This window comes from Macaca nemestrina, chromosome 3, assembly GCF_043159975.1.
Source record: "Macaca nemestrina isolate mMacNem1 chromosome 3, mMacNem.hap1, whole genome shotgun sequence".
NCBI classification, from domain to species: Eukaryota; Metazoa; Chordata; class Mammalia; order Primates; family Cercopithecidae; genus Macaca; species Macaca nemestrina.
The window spans coordinates 190539667-190561992 of record NC_092127.1 but is presented as its reverse complement, the minus strand read 5'-3'; the positions used below and the strand labels follow the sequence as shown (position 1 = coordinate 190561992).

The 22326-nt window shown below is 42.8% G+C and overlaps 1 protein-coding gene across 1 annotated transcript in view; it reads right to left on the bottom strand.

Annotated features, from left to right (window-relative positions):
• LOC105483936 (DNA polymerase nu) overlaps positions 1-22326 on the bottom strand; it is a 156814-nt gene that overhangs the window by 125051 nt on the left and 9437 nt on the right. The window contains exons 2-4 of the mRNA XM_071093915.1: positions 15359-15438; positions 9711-10211; positions 1813-1851 (exon numbers count right to left, since the gene is read on the bottom strand). Coding sequence (XP_070950016.1) covers positions 1813-1851; positions 9711-10211; positions 15359-15438 — 620 coding nt within the window. The remainder of the gene's footprint in view (positions 1-1812; positions 1852-9710; positions 10212-15358; positions 15439-22326) is intronic.

Genomic DNA, 22326 nt, shown 5'->3' with positions numbered 1-22326 from the left:
AAAGGAACCTGTAAAAAATGAATCCTGAAGCTAATATGTAAATTTAGCAAGGTTGGAGGATACAAGATCAAAGGACAAAAATGTAATATATTTTTATATTCTAGCAATAAACATGTGAAAATAAAATTTTTTAAAACCACCATTTATAGAACTCTAAAAAATGAAATACTTAAGTATAAACTAACAAAATACATACAGGATACATATGCTGAAAACTACAAAATGCTAATGAAAGAAATCAGAGAAGACCTAAATAACAAAGACATATAATACTCAAGGATTTAAAAACTCAACATAATAATAAGTTTGTCCTTTATCCCCAAGTTAATCATTAGAACCAAGAAGATCAATAAACCTCAAGTACAAGGAACATGAAGAAAACTACAGATCATTTGCTTAAAACCAGTGATAAAGGGTGGGGGGTGGCGAGAGAACACATTACATAGAAACAAAGATAAGGATGACAGCAGATTTCTCGTCGGAAATAAAGCAACTCAGAAGACAGTAGATATATATACATACTTTTTTTTTTTTTTTTAAGAGACGGAGTCTTGCTCTGTCACCCAGACTAGAGTGCAGTGGTACAATCTCAGTTCACCGCAACCTCCGCCTCCCAGGTTCAAACAATTCTCCTGCCTCAGCCTCCAGAGTAGCAAGGACTACAGGCGCACACCACCACAACCAGCCAATTTTTTTTGTATTTTAGTAGAGACAGGGTTTCACTGTGTTGCCCAGGCTGGTCTCGAACTCCTGAGCTCAGGCAATCCGCCGACCTTGCCCTCTCAAAGTGCTAGGATTACAGGTGTGAGCCACCGTGCCCAGCCAACAGTAGAGTAATATTATGAAACTACTGGAAGAAAATAAACTATCAACTTACATTCTTTAGCCATCAAAATGCCTTTAAAAAAATGAAAGGTAAAGCAAGACTTGCATACTACACTGAAAACTATAAAACACTCCTAAAGGAAATTAAAGTTTTAAATAAATGGAGATACCCCATGTTTATGGATCAGAATACCCCATGTTTATGGATCAGAAAACTCAATACTATTATAATAAGATGGCAAGACTCACAAAATTAATCTATAGATTTAACACGATTTATATCAAAATTCCAGTTGGATTTTTGCATAAATTGACAAACTGATCCTAAAACTGACAAGCAAAGGAAGCACAATACCCAAAAGAATCTTGAAAAATACAAAGCTGGAGGACCCACTCTTCTTGATTTCAAAACTTACTACAAAGCTCCAATAATCAGAGAGAATTAGGAGACCATGGCAGATGGGAGGCAGGAGTAGATTGCAGCTCCCCCTGGGACGGACAGAGCAGAGCGTGGAGGCTTGCATTGTGACCTTTTGCTCTAGAATGACTACAAGAATAAATCAGGAAAGCAGAGAGAACACAGACCCTCTGAAGGAAGCAGATTGCTCCTGCAGGACCCAGGAGACACCCCAAATACTGTGTTGGTGTCCATGGCCAAAAGACTCACAGACAGTTCACATCACAGGACTCTGAGCACACAATCCCTAGTACCAGCCTGGAGCCTGGTAGACTTGCTGGGTGACTAGATTCAGAAGACAGATAACAGTCACTACAGCTCAGCTCTCAGGTAGCCACATCCCTAGGAAAATCGGGAGAGGACTACATAAAGGGAACACCCTGTGGGATAAAAGAATCTGAACAACAGCCTTGAGTCCTAGACCTTCCCTCTGACAGAGCCTAACCAAATGAGAAGGAACCAGAAAACCAACTCTGGTAATATGACAAAACAAGGTTCTTTAGCATGCCCAAAAAATCATACTAGCTCACCAGCAGTGGATCCAAACCAAGAAGAAATCCCTGATTTACCTGAAAAAGAATTCAGAAGGTTAGTTATTAAGTTAATCAGGGAGGGACTAGAGAAAGGCAAAGCCCAGTTTAAGGAAGTCAAAACAAATGACACAAGAAATGAGGGGAGGCCAGGTGCTGTGGCTCATGCCTGTAATCCCAGCACTTTGGGAGGCCAAGGCAGGCAGATCACAAGGTCAGGAGATTGAGACCATCCTGGCTAACATGGTGAAACTCCATCTCTACTAAAAATATAAAAAATTAGCCAGGCGTGGTGGCACATGCCTGTAGTCCCAGCTGCTCGGGAGGCTGAGGCAGGAGAATGGTGTGAACCCGGGAGGCGGAGGTTACAGTGAGTCCAGATCATGCCACTGCACTCCAGCCTGGGTGACACAGTGAGACTCTGTCCCCCACAACACTCCCAAAAAAAAAAAAACAGAAAGAAAGAAAGAAAGAAGGAAGGAAGGAAGGAAGGAAGGAAGGAAGGAAGGAAGGAAGGAAGGAAGGAAGGAAGGAAGGAAGGGAGAGAGAAATGAGGGGAGAAATTTTCAATGAAATAGGTATAGATAGTATATATTAAAAAAATCAAAACTTCAGGAAACAATGGATACACTTATAGAAATGCAAAATGCTCCGGAAAATCTCAGCATTAGAATTAAACAAGCAGAAGAAAGAACTTCAGAGCTCAAAGACAAGGTTTTCAAATTAACCCAATCCAACAAAGATAAAGAAAAAAGAATAAGAAAACATAAAGCCTCCAAGAAGTCTCACATTATGTTAAACGACCAAACCTAAGAATAATTGGCGTTCCTGAGGAAGAAGAGAAATCTAAAAGTTTGGAAAACATATTTGGGGGAATAATCAAGGAAAACTTCCCTGGACTTACTAGAGACCTAGACATCCAAATACAAGAAGCTCAAAGAACACCTGGGAAATTCACTGCAAAAAGATCATTGCCTAGGCACATTGTCATCAGGTTATCTAAAGTTAAGACAAAGGAAAGAATCTTAAGAGCTATGAGGCAAAAGCACCAGGTAACCTATAAAGGAAAACCTATCAGATTAACAGAAGATTTCTCAGCAGAAACCCTCCCAGCTAGAAGGGACTGGGCCCTATCTTCAGCCTCCTTAAACAAAACAATTGTTTCCAGCGAAACTAAGTTTCATAAGTGAAGGAAGGATACAGTCCTTTTCACACAAACAAATGCTGAGAGAATTCGCCACTAGGAAGCCAGTACTACAACTGTTAAAAGGAGTTCTAAATCTTGAAACAAATCCTGGAAACACATCAAAACACAATCTCTTTAAAGCGCACATCTCACAGGCCCTATAAAGCAAAAATACAATTAAAAAAAAGAAAAGAAACAAGCTATGCAGGCAACAAATAGTACAATGAATGGAATGGTACCTCACAACGCAATACTAAGGTTGAATGTAAATGGCCTAAATGTTCCACTTAAAAGATACAGAATTGCAGAATGGATAAGAATTCACCAACCAACTATCTGCTGCCTATAAGAAACTCACCTAACACATAAGGACTCACATAAACTTAAGGTAAAAGGGTGGAAAAAGACATTCCATGCAAAGGAAGACCAAAAGCAAGCAAGAGTAGCTAACACAGTAATAGCCGGGGACTTCAAGACTCCACCGACAGCACCAGACAGTTTATCAAGACAGAAAGTCAACAAAGAAACAATGGATTTGGCCGGGCGCGGTGGCTCACGCCTGTAATCCCAGCACTTTGGGAGGCCGAGGCGGGAGGATCATGAGGTCAGGAGATCGAGACCATGGTGAAACCCCGTCTCTACTAAAAATACAAAAAATTAGCCGGGTGTCGTGGTGGGCACCTGTAGTCCCAGCTACTCGGGAGGCTGAGGCAGGAGAATGGCAGGAACCCGGGAGGCGGAGCTTGCAGTGAGCTGAGATCCGGCCAGTGCACTCCAGCCTGGGCGACAGAGCGAGACTCCGTCTCAAAACAAAAACAAAAACAAACAAAAAAAAGAAACAATGGATTTAAACTGTACCCTGGAACAAACAGACTTAACAGATATTTACAGAGCATTCTACTCAACAACCACAGAATATACATTCCATTCATCAGTGCATGGAACTTTCTCCAAGATAGACCATATGATAGGCCATGAAATGAGCCTCAGTAAATTTAAGAAAACTGAACTTATATCAAGCGCTCTCTCAGGCCACAGTGGAATAAAACTGTAAATCAACTCCAAAAGGAACCTTCAAAACCATATAAATACATGGAAATCAAATAACCTGCTCCTGAATGATCATTGGCTCAAAAATGAAATCAAGATGGAAATTAAACAATTCTTCAAACTGGGCTGGGCATGGTGGCTCACGCCTGTAATCCCAGCACTTTGAGAGGCCGAGGAGGGCAGATTATGAGGTCAGGAGATTGAGATCATCCTGGCCAACATGGTGAAATCCCGTCTCTACTAAAAATACAAAAATTAGCTGGGCATGGTGGCACGTGCCTATAATCTCAGCTACTTGGGAGGCTGAGGCAGGAGAATCACTTGAACCTGGGAAGCAGAGGTTGCAGTGAGCCAAGATCTGCCACGGCACTCCAGCCTGGCAACATAGTAAGACTCCCTTTAAAAAAAAAAAAAAAATTCTTCAAACTGAAGGACAACAGTGACACAATCTATCAAAACCTCTTGGATACAGCAAAGGCAGTGCTAAGAAGAAAGTTCATAGCCCTAAACACCTACATCAAAAAGTCTGGCCAGGTGCGGTGGTTCACGCCTGTAATCCCAGCACTCTGGGAGGCCGAGGCGGGCAGATCACAAGGTCAGGAGATCGAGACCATCCTGGCTAACATGGTGAAACCTCGTCTCTACTAAAAATACAAAAAAAATTAGCCAGGCGTGGTGGCGGGTGCCTGTAGACCCAGCTACTGGGGAGGCTGAGGCAGAGAACAGCATGAACCCAGGAGGCGGAGCTCACAGTGAGCCAAGATCGCGCCACTGCACTGCAGCCTGGGTGACTGAGCAAGACTCCATCTCAAAAACAAACAAACAAAAAAATGTCTGAAAGAGCACAGACAATCTAAGGTCATACCTCAAGGAACTACAGAAACAAGAACAAACCAAACCTAAACCCAGCAGAAGAAAGGAAATGACCACGATCAGAGCGGAATTCAATGATATTGAAACAAACAAACAAACAAAATACAAAAGATAAATGAAACAAATGCCAGGCACGGTGGCTCATGCCTGTAATCCCAGCACTTTGGGTGGCAGAGGAGGGCGGATCACCTGAGGTCAGGAGTTGGAGACCAGTCTGACCAACATGGTGAAACCCCGTCTCTACTAAATACAAAAAATTAGCCAGGTGTGGTGGTACACGCCTGTAATCCCAGCTACTTGGGTGGCTGAGGCAGGAGAATCACTTGAACCCGGGAGGCAGAGGTTGCAGCGAGCTGAGATTGCGCCATTGCACTCCAGCCTGCACGAGAGCAAAACTCTGTCTCAAAAAAAAAAAAAAAAAAAAAAAAGATAAATGAAACAAAAAGCTGGTTCTTTGAAAAGATAAATAAAATTGATAGACCATTACCAAGATTAACCAATAAAAGAAGAGAGAAAATCCAAATAAGCTCAATTAGAAACAAAATGGGAGATACAACAACTGACACCACAAAAATGCAAAAGATCACTCAAGGCTACTATGAATAACTTTACAAACATAAACTCGAAAATCTAGAGGATATGGATAAATTCCTGGAAAGATACAACCCTTCTAGTTTAAATCAGGAAGAATTAGACGTCCTGAACAAATCAATAACAAGCAGTGAGATTGAAATGGTAACAAAACAATTACCAACAAAAAAAGTCCAGGACCAGACAGATTCACAACAGAATTCTACCAGACATTCAAAGAAGAATCAGTACTGATCCTATTGACACTATTCCACAAGATAGAAAAAGAGGGAATCCTCACTAAATCATTCTATGAAGTCAGTATCACCCTAGTACCAATACCAGGAAAGAATATCACCAAAAGAGAAAACTACAGACCAATATCCCTGATGAACATAGATGCAAAAGTCCTTAACAAAATACTAGCTAACCAAATCCAACAACATATCAAAAAGATAACCCACCATGATCAAGTGGGTTTCATACCAGGGATACAGGGATGGTCTAACATATGCAAGTCAATAAATGTGATACGTCACATAAACAGAATTAAAAACAAAAATCACATGATCATCTCAATAGATGCAGAAAAAGCATTCAGCAAAATCCAGCATTGCTTTATTATTAAAACTCTCAGCAAAATTGGCACACAAGGGACATACCTCAATATAATAAAAGCCATCTATTATAAACCCACAGGCAACATAATACTTAATGGAGAAAAGTTGAAAGCATTCCCCGTGAGAACTGGAACAAGACAAGGATGCCCACTCTCACCACTTCCCTTCAATATAGTACTGGAAGTCCTAGCCAGAGCAATCAGACAAAAGAAAGAAATAAAAAGCAACCGAATCAATAAAGAGGAAGTCAAGCTGTCACTATTTGCTGATTACATGATTGTTTACCTAGAAAACCTTAAAGATTCCTCCAGAAAGCTCCTATAACTGATGAAAGAATTCAGTCAAGTTTCTGGACACAAAATTAAGGTACACAAATCAGTAGCTCTTCTATACACTAACAGTGACTAAGCTGAGAATCAAATCAAGAACTCAACCCCTTCTACAATAGCTGCAAAAAAATAAAATACTTACGAATATACCTAACCAAGGAGGTGAAAGACCTTTGCATGGAAAACTACAAAACACTGCTGAAAGAAATAACAGATGACACAAACAAATGGAAGCACATCCCATGCTCATGGATGGGTAGAATCAATATTGTGAAAATGACTACACTGCCAAAAACAATCTACAAATTCAATGCAATTCCCATCAAAATACCACCATCATTCTTCACAGAACTATAAAAAACAATCCTAGGCCAGGCATGGTGGCTCATACCTGTAATCCCAGCACTTTGGGAGGCCAAGGTGGGTAGAACACCAGGTCAGGAGTTCAAGACCAACCTGGCCAATATGGTGAAACCTCATTCTACTAAAAATACAAAAATTAGCCAGGCGTGGTGGCAGGCACCTGTAGTCCCAGCTACTTGCGAGGCTGAGGCAGAAGAATCACTTGAACCCAGGAGTTGGAGGTTGCAGTGAGCTGAGATCACACCACTGCACTCCAGCCTGGGTGACAGAGCAAGACTCTGTCTCAAAAAAAAAAAAAAAAAAAAAAAAAAAAAAAAGAACAAATCTGGAGGCATCACAGTACCTGATTTCAAACTATACTATAAGCATCATTACCAAAACAGCATGGTACTGGCATAAAAATAGGCACACAGACCAATTGAAGCAAATAGAAAACCCAGAAATCAACCAAAATACTTTGTTTTTTTCTGAGACAGAGTCTCGCTCTGCCGCCCAGGTTGGAGTCCAGTGGCGTGATCTCAGCTCACTGCAAGCTCTGCCTCCCAGGTTCACGCCATTCTCCTGCCTCAGCCTCCCGAGTAGCTGGGACTACAGGCACCCGCCACCACGCCCGGCTAATTTTTGTATTTTTAGTAGAGACGGGGTTTCACTGTGTTAGCCAGAATGGTCTCGATCTCCTGACCTCATGATCCTCCCGCCTCGGCCTCCCAAAGTGCTGGGATTACAGGTGTGAGCCACTGCGCCCAGCAATAAACCCAAATACTTATAGCCAACTGATCTTCGACAAAGCAAACAAAAACATAAAGTGGGGAAAGGACACCCTATTCAACAAATAGTGCTGAGATCATTGGCAAGCCACATGTAAAATGAAACTGGATCCTCATCTCTCACATTATACAAATGTCAGCTCAAGATGGATCAAAGACTTAAATCTAATACCTGAAACTATAAAAATTCTAGAAGATAACATTGGAAAAACCCTCCTAGACACTGGCTTAGGCAAGGATGTCATGACCAAGAACCCAGAAGGAAATGTAATAAAAACAAAGATAAATAACTGAGACTTAATTAAACTAAAAAGCTTTTGCATAGCAAAAGCTATAGTCAGCAGAGGAAACAGACAACCCACAGAGTGGGAGAAAATTTTCACAATCCATACATCTGACAAAGACTAATATCCTTAATCTACAATGAACTCAAACAAATTAACAAGAATTAAACTAAAAAGCTTTTGCATAGCAAAAGGAATAGTCAGCAGAGTAAACAGACAACCCACAGAGTGGGAGAAAAATTTCACAATCCATATATCTGACAAAGGACTAATATCCTTAATCTACAATGAACTCAAACAAATTAGCAAGAAAAAAACAAACAATCCCATCAAAAAGTGGGCTAAGGACATGAATAGACAATTCTCCAAAGAAGATGTAAAAATGGCCACCGAATGTATGAAAAAATGCTCAATATCACTAATGATCATGGAAATGCACATCAAAACCACAATGCAATACCACCTTACTCCTGCAATAGCCATAATCAAAAAGTCAAAAAATCATAGATATTGGCATGGATGCACTGAACAGGGAACACTTCTATACTTCTGGTGGGAATGTAAACTAGTACAACCACTATGGCAAACAGTGTGGAAATTCCTTAAAGAACTAAAAGTAGAACTACCATTTGATCCGGCAGTCCCACTACTGGGTACCTACCCAGAGGAAAAGAAGTCATTATATGAAAAAGATACTTGCACATGCATGGTTATAGCAGCACAATTTGCAATTGCAAAAATGTGGAACCAACCCAAATGCCCATTAATCAAGGAGTGAATAAAGAAACTGTGCTATATACATATGATGGAATACTACTTGGCCATAAAAATGAATGAATTAATGGCATTTGCAGTGACCTGGATGAGACTGGAGACTACTATTCTAAGTGAAGTCAGTCAGGAATGGAAAATCAAACATTGTATGTTCTCACTCATAAGTGGGAGCTAAGCTATGAGGATGCAAAGGCATAGGAATGACACAATGGACTTTGGGGACTCAGGAGGAAAGGGTGGGAAGGGGGTGAGGGATAAAAGACTACAAATTGTGTGCAGTGTATACTGCTTGGGTGATGGGTGCAGGAAAGGAGAGGAAAGAAGAGGAAAAGAGAGGAAAGGAGAGGGAGGGAAGGAGGGAGGGAGGGAGGGAGGGAGGGAGGGAAAGAAGGAAGGGAGGAAGGGAAAGAAGGGAGGGAGGGAGGGAAAGATTTTTTTAAAAAATTAACAGAGATCAAATTTTTAAAATATTGTGCTTCAAAAGACACCCTCAATAAATTCTTTAAAAATAAGCCAGAAATTGGCAGAAGTATAAATGTTATATCTTATAAGAGACTTGTATCATAATGTATAAAGAATGCTTACAGATCCAAAATAAAACACAAATAACCCAATTTTAAAATGGGCAAAAAATTTGAACAGATATTTCATCAAATCATCAAAACAGAAAGAAGATATCAAAGAAGATATACGAATGGCCAATAAGCACATGAAAAGATGCTCAATGTCACTAGGTAATAGGGAAATACAATTTAAAACCACCATGAAATACCACTTCAGAATCACTAGAATGGCTAAAATAAAAAAAAAATAGACAACAACAAGTGTTGACAAGGAGGTGGAGAATTTGAAACCCTAGTACACTGCTGGTGGAAAGTAAAATGGCACACCCACTCTGGAAAACAGTTTTGCAGTTTCCTAAGAAACCGATGGGAGCTATCCATTGTCAATCACTTACCACTGGAGGGGAGGGAAAGCCTTAAAATCTTGTTTCTAGCTCTCCTATCAAAATCAGACACTAAGAAAATGGGCTTCTTTTATGGTGTCAAGACAGCAAACAAAAACCATCACTGTTTACTAACCTGGTCAGCTCTTAACTGGGTGGAACCATCAGTATACATCAGAGTTACCACCAGGGCTGCTGCCTGTTTGAGCATTTCAATCAGCTGGCTTTTTGCCCAATCATCCAAATGCCTAATATCACAAAAATGTTTTTTCAATGCTCCTGAGTTCCCAGAATTTAGGTAGGCTTCAGCCTCATCAGTATCTTCTTCCAATGCCATTTGTTTACTTGTTTTCTCTGAAGAATTATTATATGTAATATGTTTTCTTTTAAGATTAATGCTTCCTTTATTTTCATTATTTATAGTCTCCATTAGGAAATGCTTTCTTTCATGCTCCTTTTTCTGTAGAACTGAAGCCTCTTGATTATACTGTGGAATTAAACAACTTGAAAGAGCCAATGAGCTGATGCTCTTCTGTTTTTGGTCAGTAGATAGCTGATCTGTGAGTCTGACACCGAAGGACTGAGGAGAGAGCTTAGCGGAACCTCTTGATGTCTGACTTCTTAAAGATTTAAGATTCTACAGAAAAATGGAAAATATTTCATTAGAATATGGATTCCTAAGACAGATTTATAAACCAAACTAATTTCTGGTAAAAACTTGTCTAAAGTAATACAGAGACACAATCTTCATATTATCTATAATCACAACTTCTTTTTTTTTTTTTTTTTTGAGGCAGAGTCTGGCTTTGTCGCCCAGGCTGGAGTGCAGTGGTGCGATCTGGGCTCACTGCAAGCTTCCCCTCCCGGGTTCACGCCATTCTCCTGCCTCAGCCTCCCGAGTAGCTGGGACTACAGGCGCCCACCACCATGCCCAGCTAATTTTTTTTTTGTATTTTTAGTAGAGACGGGGTTTCACTGTGTTAGCCAGGATGGTCTCTATCTCCTGACCTGGTGATCCACCTGCCTCGGCCTCCCAAAGTGCTGGGATTACAGGCGTGAGCCACTGCGCCCGGCCTCTATGATCAAACCTTCTAAGGAAACCACATAGTGTCTTCTAGAGCAGTGATTTTTCTCAACCAAGGTAGGCATGCATATCTGGATCAAGAGCTCAAAAGCCAGTCAGGCATAGTAGCTCACACCTGTAATCCCAGCACTTTGGGAGGCTGAGGCAGGTGGATCACTTGAGGTCAGGAATTTGAGATGAGTCTGGCCAACAAGGTGAAACTCCGTCTCTACTAAAAATACAAAAATTAGCTGGGCATGGTGGCAGGCGCCTGTGTAATTCCAGCTACTTGGGAGGCTGAGGCAGGAGAATCACTTGAATCCAGGAGGTGGAGGCTGCAGTGAGCCGAGACTGCACCATTGCACTCCATCTTGGGTGACAAGAATGAAACTCTGTCTCAAAAAAAAAGCTCAAAAGCCTCCAACAAGCCCCTGTTCTGGGAATCAATGCACGTAATGAGAGATGTCATGGATAGGAATATGTTGCATATGTGCATAAGAGAGAAGATTAATAATTTACAACTTCCAAGTAAAGACCATTTATAGAGAAAATGAAATCACCAAAACTATTTAATAATATGTTAATCTGTCTACTAAAAAAAATTTTTGGGGCCAGGCGCAGGGGCTCACACTTGTAATCCCAGCACTTTGCGAGGCTGAGGTGGGCGGATCATGAGGTCAAGAGTTCGAGACCATTCTGGCCAACATGGAGAAACCTCGTCTCTACTAAGAATACAAAAATTAGCTGGGCATGGTGGCGCATGCCTGTAATCCCAGCTACTCAGGAGGCTGAGGCAGGAGAATCGCTTGAACCCGGAAGGTGGAGGTTGCAGTGAGCCAAGATCATGCCATTGCACTCCAGCCTGGGTGACAGAGCAAGACTCTGTCTTGAAAAAAAAAAAAAAAATTAAACCCAACTCAATAGCAGTTCTCTACCTGTCTCATTCTCATTCCATCAATGTACAATATACATTCATAGATCCACAAACTAATCAAGGTGGGGAAAGCAATCCTATCCATTTCATTATAGAACTTATTTATGATAACACTTTATTTTTAAGGTTTCTTCTCTTTTCCTTTTTTTTTTTTTTTTTTTTTGAGACAGGGTCTTGCTCTGTTGCCCAGGCAACAATCTCAGCTCACTGCAACCTCCATGTCCCTGGTTTAGGTGATCCTTCCACCTCAGCCTCCCATGTAGCTGTGACTACAGGGGTTCACCACCACACCCAGCAAATTTTTCTATTTTTAGTAGAGTGAGGTTTCACCATGTTCCCCAGGCTGGTCTCAAACTCCTGGACTCAAGCAATCTGCCTGCCTTGGCCTCCCAAAGTGCTAGGATTACAGGTGTGAGCCAACGTACCCAGTCAAGGCTTATTTTATATATATATATATATATACACACACACACACACACACACACACACACACACATATATGTTGCTTTGAATGACTACATTAATATTACATTTTAAATAATTTTGAAAGAAAATGTTTTAACGCTTGGTCATATGTCATGAAAATTTTTAATGCATACTTGTATTTTTGTTTCAGATAAATACATGGTTTCCAAGAGTAGGCTTTCAAGCATAAAATTACATTAACAATTCCGTGGAGGAGTAAACAAGAAAGGAATTCAAGGAGAAAAAGAAAAATATAAAATTTCAAACTGTTGAAGATATTGCTCTGTCTTTTTTAAGGGGATTATTGTGGGCTGGGCACAGTGGCTCACACCTGTAATCCTGGCCCTTTGGGAGGCTGAGGCAGGAGGACTGCTTGAGCCCAGGAGTTCAAGACCAGTCTGGGCAAAATGGCAAAATCCTGTCTTACTACAAAGAATAGAAAAATTAGCTGGGCGTGGTGTCCTGTGCCTATAGTCCCAGCTACTCAGGAGGCTGAGGTGAGAAGATCACCTGAGCCCAGGAGGTCAAGGCTACAGTGAGCCATGGTCACACCACACTGTACTTCAGCCTGGGCGACACAGTGAGAAAGTCTCAAAATAATAATAATAATAAAAACAGGCCGGGCATGGTGGCTCACGCCTGTAATCTCAACACTTTGGGAGGCCCAGGCAGGTGGATCATGAGGTCAGGAGTTCCAGACCAACCTGGCCAATATGGTGAAACCCTGTCTCTACTAAAAACATAAAAATTAGCTGGGCATAGTGGTGTGCGCTGTAAATCCAGCTGCTCGGGAGGCTGAGGCAGGAGAATCGCTTAAACCCGGGAAACGGAGGTTGCAGTGAGCCAAGATCGCATCACTGCACTCCCGCCTTGGTGACAGAGTGAGACTCCATCTCAAAAAATAATAAATAAGTAAATAAATTAATTAATAAATAAAATAGGCCAGGCACGGTGGCTCACACCTATAATCCCAACACTTTAGGGGGCCGAGACGGGCAGATTACCTGAGGTCAGGAGTTCGAGACCAGCCTGACCAACATGGTGAAACTCCATATCTACTAAAAATACAAAAATTAGCTGGGTGTGGTGGTGGGCACCTGTAATCAATCCCACCTACTCAGGAGGCTGAGGCAGGAGAATTGCTTAACCCAGGAGGCGGAGGTGGCAGTGAGTCGAGATCGCGCCACTGCACTCCAGTGAAGGTGACACAGCAAGACTCCATCTCCAAATAATAATAATAATAATAATAATAATGAGATGATTGTGGATATCAAGTTGTCAAAGTGCAGTATTTAATTTTTGTGAATATATTTTAAATAATGTAACAGTAAAAATGTCAATATTAACGATAGAGCAGAAATCACGTACTTTGCAATTTTTTAAACTTGTGATAAAGACTTTAAATTTCAACTTTAAAATATATCAGGCAGTACACACAGTTTGAGATGGCCAGGCATGGGGGCTCACACCTGTAATCCCAGCACTTTGGGAGGCCAAGGCGGGAGGATTGCTTGAGCCCAGGAGTTTGAGGCCACCCCGGGCAACATGGTGAAACCCTGTCTCTACCAAAAATACAAAAATTAGCTGGGCAATGATAGTGTGTGCCTCTAGTGTCAGCTACTTGGGAGGCTGAGTTGGGAGGATCACTTGAGTCCAGGACTCAATTGATTAGCTGGGCACGGTGGCGGAGGTAGAGGTGAAAATTGCAGTAAGTTGTGATCACACCACTGCACTCCACCCTGGGCAACAGAGTGAGGGGCTGTCTCGAACAAACAAACAAACAAAAACAACAAAATTATTTTGAGAGAAAGGGAGCAAAAAGTTTGCAGACCCCTGCCTTCGGGATCCAAGGAGCACAGTTTGTTCACCACTGAGAGATACAATTTCCATTCATTTACAGAGGGAAGAAGAGAAGAGTCCCTTCTCTGTGGAAGATACCTCTTCCCTCCACTCCAAGGGCAGATAATCATCCTATGAGCCCAGGGAAAAATAATTATCCCATCAACCCAAGAGACAGGTCCTATTATCTCACTTTACTATAGGGAGTTTAGGTTTAAATTTAGTTAGCTTGGGACTTGAACACAGGTAGTTTACTCCAAAGTCCATTCTCTTAAACATTATGTAGCCTCTACCACTTTCATACACAAGGTCTTTGGTGATATGACCTTTTCTTTTTCTTTTTTTTTTTTTTTGAGACGGAGTCTCGCTCTGTCCCCCAGGTTGGAGTGCAGTGGAGCGATCTCAGCTCACTGCAAGCTCCGCCTCCCAGGTTCACGCCATTCTTCTGCCTCAGCCTCCCGAGTAGCTGGGACTACAGGCGCCCGCCACCACGCTCGGCTAATTTTTGTATTTTTAGTAGAGGCGGGGTTTCACCATGTTAGCCAGGATGGTCTCCATCTCCTGACCTCATGATCCGCCTGCCTCAGCCTCCCGAAGTGCTGGGATTACAGGTGTGAGCCACCGCGCCCGGCCACAACCTCTTCTTATATCTCCTCTCTAGCCCGTACCACATAACGCACCCATTGTGAATGTTATATCCCTACCTTTCTGAACTTCTATTATTTCCACTACCCAAAGTTCCAAGCTTTCTTCCCTTATCTGAAAATGTTCTCAATGTCCTGCCCCTACTCCCTTAAAGGTGGGGATCTTTTTATTTTTTATTTCTATTTTTTAGAGACTGAGCCTTGCTCTGTTGCCCAGGCTGGAGTGCAATCACAGCTCACTGCAGCCTCAAACTCCTTGGCTCAAGTGATCCTCCAGCCTCAGCCTCCTGAGTAGTTGGGACTACAGGAGCAGGCCACCATGCTCAGTTAATTTTTTTTTTTTTGTATTATTTTTTGTAGAGACAGAGTCTCCTTATGGTGCCCAAGCTGGTCTCAAATTCCTGGCCTCCAGTGATCCACCCTGCTCAGCTTCCCAACGTGCTAGGATTACCTGTGTGAGCCACTGCATCCAGCCTAGGTTGATCAACTCCTAATCATCCAATAGATCTCAACTCAGATATAATTTTCAGACTTCAGAAAGACACCCCTGATTCTTCTCGTCAATACCCAGAAGGGCAAAATGAAATAGCACAAAACTGAGTTAGATGTCCCTCCTATTGTCCCAGAGCACTCTGAACTTACTTCTTCTCTCACGGCGCTTACTTGCCCCTCCCCACATCCAAATTAAACTATAAGCTCTTGGAGAGCAAGAACACCCTTCTTTTTCTTTTTTAGGTGTTGTATCTACAGTGCTTAGCATATAGTAGAACACTTAATAAGTATCTGTTGAACAAATGAGTGTTATCTGTTTAAAATTACTCATATTTGCAATGATTTACCTTTTTTTCTGGTGATCGATTCTTCCCATCTTCAAGTTGTACTGAATACTTAACACTGGATTTGTTTATCACTTCTGTAGCTTTTAAAAACAACAAAAAAAGAAACATGGGGCATTAAAGAAACACTAATATCTAAGTAATACAGTTAACACTGAAATAACCTCTATAATCATGCTTATTTATTCATTATTAACTTACTTAAAACAATGTAATAAAATTCACAAGTAAAATGCTTAGTACCATTGCAATAAATGTTTATGTAAAGTACCTTCAAGTTAACTGAAGATAGCTCTATATAATCATAAAACATTTATTAAAAATCATTATTTGGGCCTGGCGTGGTGGCTCACGCCTGTAATCCCAGCACTTTGGGAGGCCAAGCTGGGCAGATCACAAGGTCAGGAGATCCAGACCACGGTGAAACCCCGTCTCTACTAAAAAAAAAACAAAAAATTCGCCGAGTGTGGTGGCGGGGGCCTGTAGTCCCAGCTACTCGGGAGGCTGAGGCAGGAGAACGGCGTGAACCCAGGAGGCGGAGCTTGCAGTGAGCCGAGATCGCGCCACTGCACTCCAGCCTGGGCGACAGAGTGAGACTCCGTCTCAAAAAAAAAAAAAAAAAAAAAAAAAAAATCATTATTTGGCATTTGCATTTGAATACGTGACTCTAAAAACCTAAGGTCAACATTTATAGAAACCTTAAAAGTATTATTAAAGGTTTGGGGAAATTCTTAGACTGAATACTGCAGTGGAGCAATTAAAGGTTCAGTAAAACATCATTAAAACAAACTTCTAACTTAGATTTTTGTTTTAATTTCAATAAGCCTGGGCTGAACAGTAAGTGACAGAACCAAGATCCAATCCCAGGCAATATGATTTGGGAGTCTGTGCTCTTAACCACTGTGACATATATTTCTTCTGCAGGAAAAATAACAACCTAGAAATGCAAATAGGGGAAAATATTCCACTTACAATATAAAAACATTATACTTAGAATAAATACAACAAAAAAAGATACAAGGCTCTCAATGATGAAAATGTAAAATCTTATTAAATGGCATAAAAAAAGATCTGTACAAATGAAAAGCCACAGCATTAGGATATATATCACAAAATGTTTAATTCTTCTAAATTTAAGGCAATTCCAACTGAAGACCCTACAGGGATATTTTAATTTAATAAATAATTTCAAAGTACAAAGAGACAAGAAATGTAAGCTTAGGCCAGGTGCGGTGACTCACGCCTGTAGTCCCAGCACTTTGGGAGGCTGAGGCGGGTGGATCACCTGAGGTCAGAAGCTCAAAACCAGTTTGGCCAACATGGTGAAACTCCGCCTCTACTAAAAATACAAAAATTAGCCAGGTCCGTGGTGGCAAGCACCTGCAATCCCAGCTACTTGGGAGGCTGAGCCAGGAGAATTGCTTAAACCCGGGAGACGGAGGTTGCAGTGACCTGAGATCACGCCACTGCGCTCAAACCTGGGTGATAGGGCAAGACTTCATCTTGGGGGGAAAAAAAAAATGTAAGCTTAAAAAGAAAAAAAAAAAGAGAGAGAGAAAAGACCTCTAGAACAGGACAGACAACCCAGAGACTGATCCCAAGTCTTTATATACAACAAAGACAGTATTCCAATTCAATAGACAAGGATAGATTAATTAATAGGGCTGGTACAACTAGCACCACATCAAAAAGAAAATAAATGCATTGGGAAAACTATTTGGAACAAAAATGACAAAGAGTTAATTGCTATATATACAACAAGTTCTCATACACTTACAAGATAAGACAAACAATTCAACAGAAAAATGAGCAAAGAATAGGAAGAGGCAATACACAAAACAGAAAACCCAAACAGGAAACGAATACAATACTCAGGGAAATGCAAATTAACTATAACTGAAAACGGAGGGGAAGAGGTAGTCTCATGTATTGCTGGTAAAAATGTAAATAATTAGACTCTTTCTAGAAGGCAAACTGTCAAGACTTATTAAAATTAATAATGCGTACATCACTCTTGGGAATTGGGAGGAGTGGGTCACAGGGAGCTTAACATGGACCTCTGGGAATGCTAGTGATGTTTCCTGAACTGGGTGTGGGTTTGTGAAATTTTGACCTAAACGTAACAGGATATGTGTGCTGCTTTTTATATATATATACACACATACCCATATACACATATATATACACACGTATCTATATATACCCCAGCCATATATATATATGAGAGAGAGGCAGTGTTCTTGTCTCAACAAAAACAGAAAATAGTATCAATCATCTAACCAAATAATCTCACTCTTGGCTGTTTCACAGAAATATATGCAACAGTAAACAGGTTTAAACCAAAACGTTTATAGCAGTATTGCTCATTTTGGCAAAGGACTGAAAACAAAGTAGATACCAATCAGAAGAAAACTGAGGAATAAATTACATAATATCCACATCATGAAATATATAGCCACTAAAAAGAATGACCTTGTTAAAACATAGATTGCAGGGGGGAAAATGACTCCAGCTATAGTGATTGACTGAAGATGATGACCTCATTTTTAAAAATAATGACTAAATCTCCCCACTTGTGTACACGAAGATGTTATGCACGTAACACTGGCACAGGTGGGGTCCCCTGGGAGACCACCTCTGTGATGAAGGCTTGCATTTGAAAAGGTGATTGGAGAGTGAAGGAGGCACAACCCAACCAAGGAAGATGCAGTCACTCAAAGGTCTGCCCTGGGCTGAGCACAGTCCTGCAGAGGTGTCTCCCAATGGGTCAAGGCAGCTGGGCTTTTATACCCCTGCACACACTAATCACTGGACCAGTCACTCCTAGGGAAGGCGTGGGCCCTTGAGCAAAGACGTTCTTTGCAGCCAGGCAATTGGGGAGGAGCTGTACCAGGAGCAGGGACAGTGCTTCAGTACTAAAGGGGCATATGGGCGCCACAGTGCTCGCTACAGTCCACACTGTGCTGCTCATAGCCACTTGCTTCAGAGACGTTCTGGGAGCAGCTCCTGCAGGATTCTGGTGGGCCTTTTCCTGGGGAAATTTAAAAAGGGAAGGTACTGGGATGAACTACATCTTGTTGCTGCAGCTGGCCTTGAGGTTGCAAATTACATTCATCTCCCCGCTCTACTGCCCATGCTAGGGTTCATCCTCACCCTTGCCTATCTCCTCTACTGCTCTAGGTGGCTCAGTTTACCTGATCAGGTAACCCAAACCCTCATCCCTGAGAGATAAGCCCCTGGCCACCATGCCCTTCTCTGGCCATAGCCCCTGCATTTGCCATCAACTTTGGGCAGGGGACCATGAGGTGGCCAATCACATCACCTGGGTGCGTCTCTGCCCCCAGTGTGGTGCCAAGTGTGGCGGTAGCCAGGTGTGGTGGCAGTAACAGCTCTACCTCCACCTGATGCCCATGGTCAGTCATCCCAGAAGATGGAAATTACATTCCTTGCCAGCCAGTCTCTTGGCACGAGGAACTCGAAATAACCAGGCAGCAGCCAGAGCTGGAAATTAAATGACATTCTTCATTTGCCCCTGCTGGAAAGGTTTTCCCTTTGAGAGTCAAGACCTTTAAACCTTAAGAACCCAGAGGAGTGTGGGGGAGAAATACAGATTTCTAAGTGGGTCACTGGGAGTGATGAGTTTCACCTTTTGGTTCCCAGACCCATTTATCACACAAACCAAGGACACTGCATCAGTACTGGTCAGTGATTTGCAGTGCAGACTGCACCCTGGAGGTGACTGCTTCATCGCAGGTGTCACCTCCAGGCTGCACACGAGGTGAGCTGTGCCTTCCACAGACCATCCGGCTGCTCCATCAGGCTGGCAGCTTCTTGGTGTGTGGCTGTGAGGGAGCCAGTGGGTCCCATTCTCATGTGTCCACTGCTGCAGTTCCTTGGCTGTGTGCGGGATCCTGTGGATCAAACACTCTGTGAAACTTGGGTGACGGAGCTGACTCAATCCATGAGAACGGGAAAGGCAAACCCATGCCTATAACATGTGTTGGTTCCAGCCAAGATGAATCACTGTAGCTTCTAGGGCACAAGGGATTCAGTGTTGTCAAATGACTGTTTCCCTCCAAGGAAGGTGCAACTGGGGACTCAGTGTTTCGTCTTTGTTGTTGGAAGACTGGATGTTCAGCAGAGAAATAGCTAGGTCAGCTCTGGTGAGGGGGAGCCCCATGCTATGGGCCATGCCCAGCATCTACCCACCCCATGATTCCATGAGAGAGCCCAGTGTGCCAGCATGGGCACAGCAGATGGCAGAGGCTAGTAGATGTCAACTGGCCAAGTCGTCCTATTAATGTGGTGGTTTGGTGTGTCCTCATGGTGAATGTTCTCGGCTGGGATGTACTTCATGTCTGTTCCCACAGATCCCTCCACATGCCTTACTCCAGGAAGCCCCTGATCTTCCAATCTTTCTTATTCCAGGTATCTGAGCAACCTGTCAAGCCACTAACCATTGCCCAAGAGTTCCAAATGTGTTAACATTGGGGCCACTTCTCCTTCCACACCAAGTAGTCAAGGGGACCACCCAACGTTCTACCCATTGGGTTTCCCTTGAGCGCTGTCTTCCAGGGCTGCCTAAATCAGGCTGTTCAGAGCCCACCCACCATGAACCAAGCTCGAACTTTTCCTGCCTCCATCAGCTGGTCTTAAGACTGCCCCCTTTAGAAGTACCAGTGCCAGCACCGATGATGTCATGGGTTCTGGGCCACACGAGAAGCTTGGTTGTGCCTGCTTGTACCTAGCACTAAATGAGCCACTTCCAACTTGCAATGGACAGCTGCACGCCCACCTCTCTGTGGGTCTGACAGAACCAGCTCATGCTGGCAGTTCTGGCTCACGGTCACTTGATGTCACCATGGCCTCACGCTCCATCTCTACCAGGGCCCAGTAGCATGACAGTTTTGTTTTTGAAAAATTTATAATTCTTTTCTGCAGATAGCATTGCCTTGCTCCAGAGTTCTAGGAGGTCTGCATTGAGATTTTCCTGCTGGGGCTTTGCCTTAAGCCTCACATGGCATCTTTCCCCACTACAGATACCTCTAACATCATAAGGTCTGTTGGGTTGGAAGTCCAAGTAGCTGGGCCACTTGCTTCACAGCCTAGGCCTCTTACAGGATGCTTTCCTATGCAGTATTCCCAATGTAGAATATGCTGCCTCCACTCCCTAAACCCAGAGATGCCTATCAGGTGTTATGGTTCACTCTTAATGGTTAATGTGGTTAACCACGTTGCAGGATGACTCGACCAGTTTCCATCTTCATTCTTAATGCTTCATTCTTAAAAATGCAGTAATTTTGCCAGGTGTTCACTTGTAGTCCCAGCTACTTGGGAGACTGAAGCAGATCACTCTGACCCCAAGAATTTGAGGACAGCCTGAGCAATATAGTGAGACGCAGTCTCTCGGGAAAAAAAAAAAAAAAAAAGGTGGCCGGGCTCCATGGCTCACGCCTGTAATCTCAGCACTTTGGGAGGCCAAGGCAGGTGGATCACCTAAGGTCGGGAGTTCGAGACCAGCCTGACCAACAAGGAGAAAGCCTATCTCTACTAACAACAACAACAACAAAATTAGCCAGGCATGGTGGCGCATCCCTGTGATCCCAGCTACTTGGAAGGCTGAGGCAGGAGAATCACTTGAACCTGGGGGACAGAGGTTGTGGTGAGCTGAGATCGCACCATTGTACTCCAGCCTGGGCAACAAGAGTGAAACTCTGTCTCAAAAAAAAAAAAAAAAAAAAGAGGCACTAATTTGTCCTTTACTTGCAAGGGGATATCCTACCTATCCCTCAGACCACCAAACTTCCAAAAACTTCATGGTTGTGGTGGGTCCCAGAATATCTGTGGGCTTATCTCCCATGTGTTGGACAGCAAGACGGCTAACAAACTTGCCATTTCTTGCTTATGCTGATTGGCATGATGTCATCAAAACAGTGGATGGCTGGATAACATAGCACTGGGGCAAGGTGCAAATTTATATTGTCCATTCAGAGTGAATATTTCTGCGGGGATGGAAAAGAATGTGTTCACCAAATCAGTAATTCCATTTCATATACCTGAGGTCTTGTTAATTGCCTATGCCATGGCCGGGCGCGGTGGCTCACGCCTGTAATCCCAGCACTTTGGGAGGCCGAGGCGGTCGGATCACAAGATCAGGAGATCAAGACCATCCTGGCTAACAGGGTGAAACCCCATCTCTACTAAAAATACAAAAAAGCCGGGCGCGGTGGCGGGCGCCTGTAGTACCAGCTACTTGGGAGGCTGAGGCAGGAGAATGGTGTGAACCCGGAAGGCGGAGCTTGCAGTGAGCCGAGATCATGCCACTGCACTCCAGCCTGGGCGACACAGGGAGACTCCGTCTCAAAAAATAAAACGAAAAATAAAATTGCCTATGCCACATCCAGCCCACCAGCTGTCATTAGGGCTATAACTTGGTCAAAACTATTCATGGTGTCAACTGTTATTCTCCAGGATCTGACTTCTATGAGCACCTACCTGGTGAATTAAATGAATATATGACAGGGACCACCCTGTGCCCTGAATCCTGTAGGTGTTTAAGGATGGCACTAACTTCTGCCATTTCTCCTGGGTTGCCATACTGCTATACTAATTCACTATCTTTGCTGGGAAGGCAGTTTCAGCATCATCCACTTGAGCTTACTCACTATGAGAGCTCTCATCCTCAGGCCAAGGAGCCAGTACCTGAGGGTTCCTCCAACAGTCTGTTCACTCCAAATAACATTTGGGGACTTGGAAAATGGCTTCAGAGTGAGCCCTCCCATTATGGTGTCATCTGGGCCAAGGTTCCATTTATTGCTTGAGTCCTCGTGCCTCTGACAGAGAAACCATGATGATACTTTAGGTCTCCAGGCATCAGTATCATATGAACGTTTCAGTATCCCCCTCTCCCATGTATAAGTTCTCAGAGTAAATGGCCACAGGTTTCCCTGGGGGAAAAACAGTAGGAATAG